The sequence below is a fragment of the Rhea americana genome, unplaced genomic scaffold (genome assembly GCF_003343005.1).
Source record: "Rhea americana isolate MKP2758 unplaced genomic scaffold, rheAme1 scaffold_189, whole genome shotgun sequence".
In the NCBI taxonomy this organism is placed as follows: Eukaryota; Metazoa; Chordata; class Aves; order Rheiformes; family Rheidae; genus Rhea; species Rhea americana.
Window position 1 is genome coordinate 1,701,892 of NW_028186027.1, and position 7,553 is coordinate 1,709,444.

General features: G+C 60.2%; 1 protein-coding gene across 1 annotated transcript in view; it reads left to right on the forward strand.

The window, feature by feature from the left end:
* The first annotated feature begins 6,710 nt into the window (after window positions 1-6,710).
* The window catches only part of ALX3 (ALX homeobox 3), a 6,749-nt gene continuing 5,906 nt past the window's right edge, over window positions 6,711-7,553 (forward strand). The window contains exon 1 of the mRNA XM_085302303.1: window positions 6,711-6,978. Coding sequence (XP_085158429.1) covers window positions 6,732-6,978 — 247 coding nt within the window. The 5' untranslated portion in view covers window positions 6,711-6,731. The remainder of the gene's footprint in view (window positions 6,979-7,553) is intronic.

Below are 7,553 nucleotides of genomic sequence, written 5' to 3' on the forward strand. Positions count from 1 at the left end.
TTACGGCTCCTCACGGGGAGATTTGCAGTTGAAAGGTCAAAGCTGTTTCTGGTTCTCCTTATCGGAGCTGGGTGAGCAAGGAGGAAACCTTTCGCTGTGCGGGTCAGGTAGGGGAGGTCATGGTGGGGACAGAGCACCGGGGCACTGGGGATCCGGAGATGAGGCACCGATGGCAGAAGGTGGGAAGAAACCCAGGAGACAGGCRAGGTGCCCTATCTCCAGGCCTACAGCCAAGGCCTGGAGTGAAAGCAGATTCTTCCCACCACCCCGGCAAGGAGAGCATCCGCTGGGATGGTGGTAAGGAAAATTATAAAGGTGGTGGGGTCAGGATGGTCACGGGATACCACTGCCCGGAGCGGATTTGGGTGCTGGTGTCCCCCACGACCGCTCCGCTCCCTGGACCCGCTCCACGTCCCTCCCAGCGTCCCTGCTTGGTCGACGCAGCCCGGGGGGGAGGACGCCGGAGTGATTTGGGGCTGCCATGACCCATCCAGGGCTTTGCAAAAACCCGGTGGTGGTGGTGGGCACCAGCCCACTCGCCGTGGCCCCCCCCGAAGTCCCCGGGGACCGCTCCCCCCGTCATCGCCGGCCACCGAACAGAGCCGATTGCTTTCAGGTGTCGGCCGCTTAATACGCTAAATCTCCCCCTTAAGGAAGGGGAAGGTTTGGAAAAGGGGATATTTTTTTTTCCCTCTCCCCCCCCTCCCCGCCCTCCCTTCCCCATCCCGAAAGCTAAACGCAAACCAGAAGGCAGCGGCCGGCGGCACGTTGGCTCCGCTCAGATTTCACCGTCCTTTCGGGATGCAATTGAAGACAGTTGGCTCTTTATTTATTTTTTTTCTTTCCCCTCTTGTTTTCCCCCCCACCCCTCCCCCCAAAAAATTAATTCTGCCCTGATTTTGCATCGCTGTTTATTGCAGACCCTCGGGAGAAAGCTCGTCCTTTCCCTGCAGTAAATTTTCCGCTTAGGTTTTAAGGGCAGCAAATGTTTTCCGGTGCTTTCCTGCCTCTCTGTCGGGAATGATTACTCCCAGATTTATTGGGATTTTGCACAGGAGGAGGCGATACCTGGGCTCTCCGAACCGCCGCTCGCCAGGATAACGGTGCAGGCAGCACTTGTTCGCCGCGGCCCTGATTTATGGAGCAAGATTTCTCCTGTCCTGGTGCGTATAATTTACTGGGGCTCTGGAAACGGCTCGTTAGGGCACGAGGCGAATCAACCCGGCCGTCCCCCAGGAGAGGGCCAGGGCTTCGTCCAGCCCGGCTCCGCGGCCCCCGGGGGCTTTCCGGGTTTCTCGGGGCCGTTTGCAGCCAGGGAAGCAGGGCCTTCGCTGGCGCGTGCTCCAGGCCCTCCTTTCAACCCCTTTTTAATTACTTTTAATATATTTTTTTTTTAGTTTTATTTTTTCTTTCTTTTTTTTTTTTTCTTTTTAGTTTGGGAGCGCCGCGAAGGACCTGAACTCCCCAAACCCTTTCCAAAGCAGCCCGAAATAATCCTCCCCCAACCCCCCCACACCCCCATATCCCCACCGACTCCTCATTTTGCACGAGCACAAATCCTGCCTCATTAAAGCGCAAACCAGCCCCGAGCAGCGCGGCTCGAAGCCCCCAAAGGCGCCGCGAGCCGCTCGGGTAGCTCGTCCGGAGGCCGTTGCATCTCAAAAGCRCTTTGCAAATGCTTCTCCTTTTTTATTTTCCTTTTTTTAATTTGGCAGCTGCAGAGAACTGCTAGTTTTGACGTTGCTCTGAATCGAGCCAAAATATTGGTTTTGGTTTTTTTTTTTTTTCCTCCTCCCTACCCAATTTATCTACACGAAATGCAAATGGAAATAAAAGCAATTCAGCCCGGCTTTCCCGCAGCGTTTGCTTCAGTCTGCAGTGAACGCAGCTTGCTTTCCCGAATCGCGGTCCCTCGCTCGCTATTGCCGTCGTTAACTTAACGGCGCGCTTGGCCGCAGCTCAGAGGCGTCGCCGCAAAAGCACTGCCAGGGCGAAACACTTTTTTTGAAAAACAACCGCACGAAACTCCCCCAAAACTGCAGTTTTCCGCAAATATGCCTGGAAAATAAATAAATAAATAAATAAAAGTACCATTGCCATCGGTGGGGGGATGCATGGGTCAGCGCAACGCACGCACCCGGCCGCGATACGGCTCTGCCGGGTTAGGCAAATAGGTGGTAACRTTTCTGTAATAGCTCATAACATTTCTGCACCGGCTTACGGGTTTATACGATTACGCGGGCAACGCGGGCGTCCGCGACACAAAGACCGTTGTCRGCATTCGTGCATTATTATATTATTTTTTTATTATTATTATATACGGGAGTTTGTTTGTGTTTGCGCTTCCTTTGCAAGAGCCGAAAGCAGGATAATTAGGTGCTTTCTCAGCCTCGTTAAACCCCAAATCTGGATTCGGCTCGGCGGAACCGATGAATTTCCTGCTACGTCGGTCCGAGCGGCTCCGCGTCCCGCTCCCAGCGTAACGCGAAACAGGATTACGCTCCGCAAGGAAAATTTCCCCCGGTGAATTAATAAAGTCGTTTCACTTCCGTCAGCGCGAGCGCTGGCCGGAGCTCTGCAACCAGCGTCCAGCTCAGGCGTCCTGAAATCGCAGGATTTTCTGGGATATTTTTGAGGCCGAGGGGGACGTGCAGACAAGCAAGGGCCGAGGATCGAAGCTGCAGCCTCACTGCTGTTTTAGCAAAAAAAAAAAAAAAGAAAAGAAAGAAAGAAAAAGCAAGCAAAGGAGCGGATTCCCTTTGCTGTCGTAAGGTTGCCTGAGAGGGTTTTTTTTCTTTTTTTTTCCTGCAGTTTTTTGGGCACTTGGAAAATGGAAAATTTACCATCGCCCCTTTAGAGAGGGGCTGCTGTTTGATCTGAGCAAAGCAAGGCTGGAGATGCATTAAAAAAAATAATAATAATRTTTGCTAGGGAAGAGGCTAAACCCTTCGCTGTAAAACTCGACCAAAAGGCCAGGGAGGAGCTCGGCGAAAGGCCGAGGCGCTGGGAGCGGATCCGCGCCCGGCCGCGGGCGCGCGGGGAAGGCCCCCGCACACGCACCGCACGCGCGCGTTTCCCACGGCGCTATCCCGCTGGGCTCGGATTATTTTTTCCACCTTACGGAGGAGAAAACTGCACCTCAGTGAGACACAGGGACCTGCCCGAGCCGTAAACTGGAAGCTCGTGTTGGCACCCAGCACGGGGTATAAACCAGTTGGGGATAAATCTCAGCTGGGCGTTAGATGGGCACAGAGCCCAGACGAGCCCAGGGCTCAGCCCGGTGGTGGGAACACAACCAGAAGAGCAGCCAGCGTGGCCAGCCGAGCCCCACGTCCTCCCCGGTCCCCCACCTCTTGGGCCTTCACCATCTCGCCCCAGCTGCCCTCTCCCAACCACGGCGTTTCTCCACGCCGAGGAGARGACCTGGGTAGTGAGACGAGCAACTGGGCTGGAGAACAGCCTCCAAGCTCAGGTCCTGCTGCTCGCTCGCCGATTGCCYGGCACAGCCAGGGATGCCATGGGATGGAGGGTGCTTTGGTAGCTAACGTTGTCCCGTGTCACCAGGAGGACAGCGGTCCCCAGACCTCGACAGCGAAACAGAGGAGCCAGAGCTGAACCGAGCCGCCTCCGGGCTTCCAAGAGGAAGTTGCAGCTTCTTCTCAGCAGGCTCCCGGGAACTCGATTGCTTCCCAAACTGCAGATTGTCCAGGGAAAAYAAAAACAAAATCCCTTGAGGAAAAGCTCGTTGGCTGGACCGTGGCCCTTGCCTGCCCTCGGAGACTTGCTCACAGCGCACCCGCCGCGGGGACGGAAAACAGAGACTCGCTGCAGGCTGGCACCAACCAAGGGGATCGGGGCGGCCGTCCCCTCCCGCTGCTTGGCCCACGGGAGCCGAGGGGTCACTCGGGCATCGGGCACCTCCTGGCTCGGGTGGGTGATGGGGCTGGTGGAGCCCAGCACCTTCGGAGGGAGGGACCAGAAATCCTGCAGGAGGCAGGGAAAAGAAAAGGAAAAAAAAAAAAAAAAGGCATCCTCGGAGCAGGAGGATCCTGGTCCTGGGGGTGAAGGACTCCTTCATGCCTTGAGAGCTTTTCCAAAGCCCTCGGTAACTTTGCAGGTCTTGCTTCTGCAGGGATCTTCCTGCAAGCCGCAAAACTACGCGAATCCTCCCGGACGCCTGCTGAGCACTTCGGTGACATCTCGTGATCCCAGAGGAAGAGAGGCAGCTCCGAGCCGCTCTCGGTGTTCGAGCATCCCAGCTGGACAAGCCAACGGGATTTGAAGGGAGGAAAAGAAAAAAAATCCTCGCCTCCCGGTAAGCAAGAGAGAGAGACAGAAAGCAGAAAATGTTTGGWTGCACGCAGGGCGCCCCGCTGGGGTCCTCCCGGGGCACTTTGCAGGCCTTTCGCCGTGATCCATTCGGTGCAAGAAAATCCCGGGGYGGAGGGCAGCGATGGGCTCCTGCCCGGAAAAACAGCACCTCCCAAACCATCCTGCCCGGCCCTGMGCGCCCCCGGCCCCGGCGAAGCCCCGACGGCGCTCATCCCGCTGCTATTACAATCCCTTAAATGCCAGCAGTAAAACTTGGAGAGCTACGCTGAAACCAATAAGCCTTTACAGGAGTTATGCTATGTTTAATAACACTTAATGACTTGCTGCGTGCCTGAGGCCTTATAGTCCCTATTTAGCAATAATTTACAACATGCAGCGAGCCGCGGAGAGTCTAAAAAGGAAAAAAAAAAAAAATCTCGGCAACGCCAGCTGCGGGGAAGGGGAAGCGCCGGGGAAGGGCTGCGTGCGGAGCGGGACTCGGAGGGAACCGGCGCGGGCGCCGGGCGAGGAGGGGGCGCGGGGCTGCCGCCAGGACTCTGTGCCAGAAAGAGCCTGAGCCCAGAATAAAAATCCAGCAACTATTATTTTCTTTATTTTTATTTTTATTTTGCAAACGTGTCTCCCCTGGGCAGCTGCAGTTCCCAGGCGGCAGGGCAGAGGGGGAATAATTAGCAGGGAGACGGAGCGTCATTAGCGGCGGGCACATCGGCCAGCGTCGTTTGCGCCCCGCTCCGGCTTCTCCGGGTATCTCCCCTGGGTTTTGCACCACCCGAGCAAGTTTGCAGAGGGAGAGGACAGAGGCGCCACAGATCTGGGCTCTTCCGAAGAGAAGAAGAAAAGGGGGGAAACCAGAATCGGATCCGGGCTGTTGCTATCCCAACATCGCCAAAACATCAACGACTTTCAGTCTCTCAATAATTACCTGCAGTTTTTTTTTTTTTTCCTCCAAATCTTTTTGCGCCAGACGGTGCCCCGGGGTCGGTGGAAGCCGGGGTCTGTGCCGTGCATTGGGGGAGCAGCAAAGGGAGGCGTAAAGCAGCACCCCTCTGCCTCGATAGGTGCTCGTTCCTCTGCGCCTGCTATCTACTCCCTGCTTTGACATTGATCTTTTCCGCTCTAATGCCAAGCCTTTGAATTCCCAAACCTGTCCCCAATCATTTTGCACTTAACCACCCCCCCCCCAAGAGCTGTTTAGCAGCCGAGCAAAATGCCTGGGCCCTGGAGAGGCGGCGGGCAGAGCTGCCCCAGGGCAGAGAGCTGCTGGAAAAGCCAGGAGCGGCCGGGCTGCCGGTCAGCGCCGTCGCCTCCAAGGGGAGTTTCTCTCGGCCTCGCTTCCCCGCTGCCCCCGTGTTGCCTCCGAAGCAAGCGGATCCAAAGCAGATCGGCACGGAGGAGCAGAAAAGCGAAACAGAAAAATTCAGGGAGGGAACGACCCCACGGCCCAGACCGAATCCGGAGATCCTGGCCCTGTGCGCACCGGAGCAGGATACGTCCTCCGCGCGCAAAGCCGACGCCAGCCCCGTCGCTGTGGGGCCGGCACAGAGCTCTGCCCCTTGCGCCCCCGAGGCCGGGAAGGTGCCGGAGCAAGCAGGACCCTTTGCAAAATAACCGGAGCTATAGCGCGGAGCAAAGCCGGGAGCGCTGCAAAAAACAAAAAGAGCCTCGACGGCGGGAACGGCAGGAAGCGCGAGGCCGGGGAGCCGCGGTGCTGCCCGGCCGCGCTCGAGCGCCGGAGCGGCCGCACGAGCCGGAGCGAGGTTGGGGGGGGGTGAGAGGTGGCACGGAGGGTCCTGCCCACGGAGCGCAGAGCGGACGGGGCCCCGCGCCCCCCCTTTCGCAGGGCCACGGTCATCCCCGAAACAACCTGCCCGGGCCTCGGCGCGGCCGCGGGGAGGGGAAAGCCACCCGCTCACGGSTCCCAGCAGCCTGGGACGGGGAAAAACGCCGGAGCGTCTCTCTAAAGCCCAGGGAAAGAAGACGATTCCCCCCCGGGATTTCTAGCTGCACATAGCAGCTGGGGGTGAAGCTTTAAATCAAGGGCGGGCCCTGGGCATTTCCTGTAGCTCAGGCAGGGGGGAGGGCTGGGACGCCCCCCGCAGCCCTCGCCTTAAAGGCGGAGGGGACTTCTCGCACTGTCCGACCTGCCCAGGACAGGGACCCCGGCGCCCTGCTTTGGGACGGGGCGGGGGGGGGATTGGGATTAGAGGGTTAATAAAGTGGATGGGAGGACACACGTGACTGGCTGTGGAGTGGTGGAAGTGAGTGTGGGTTGGGGGGGGGGATGCTTGGCCATCCCTCCCTTCACATCAGCACCATCCCCCTCCTCCCCAGCCCCGCACAAAATCCGCTCCCCGCCGGCCGGCCGGCCGCCCCCCCCCCCGGCCCCTCCAACCTGCGGCATGGAGGCGCGGGGCTGCCCGGCCTTCCCCCCGGGCCGCCGGACCCGGCTCCCTCCGGAGCCGCCGCGAGCCCCCGGCACCTTCGGGGACGGCCTGCCGGGCCCCCCTGGGCACCCGCCGCCGCTCAGCCCCCGCCTGGCCCGCTGCCCCCCGGAGAAGGCAGAGCGCCGGTACCTGGGGGCCGCCGGCCCGGGCCCCCTCACCACGGCCATCAACGGGAAGCCCTTCTACGCCGCCGGGGCTGCAGGTACTGGGGCGGGAGGTGGGGTGGATGGGGGGAGCTGCGGGTGCTGCCACYCCCTTCCTGGCCCCTTCTGCTTCCCCCCCTTCTCTCTCCCATCTTTCTGCCCCCCACTTTGCAGGGGCGGCTGCTCGCAAAGGYGAAGCCAGGGCCAGGCTCCTGCACGGGGAAGGGCCTGATCCTGCCCCCCAGCGCGGCGAGGGGTGGCAGGGCCCCCTCGGAGACTGCAACAGACATTTTTTTTGGGGGGGGGGGGGTCTGGGACACCGCGCCGGGGCTGCCCCCGAGGGTCCCGGCTCCGCCACCCGTGCCGGCACCGTGCAGCAGCCGGGCCGGGAACGGGGCAGCCCGACGGGGCCTCCCGGGCTCCAGCCCGTCCTCACCGTGCCACAGCCTCAACCTCAAAACCTCCCTGCGGCCCCCTCCAAACCGCCCCCCTCGCCGACCACCCTCCCGACGCGCCTGCTGCCGCGGCACGGCCCCGAGCTCCCCGGGGGCGCGGAGGAGCCGGCGGTCCCGGGCAGTGCGCGCACGGCACTGGGGCTGCCGGGCTCCCCGGGGCGCTGCAGGGCTCCTTCCCC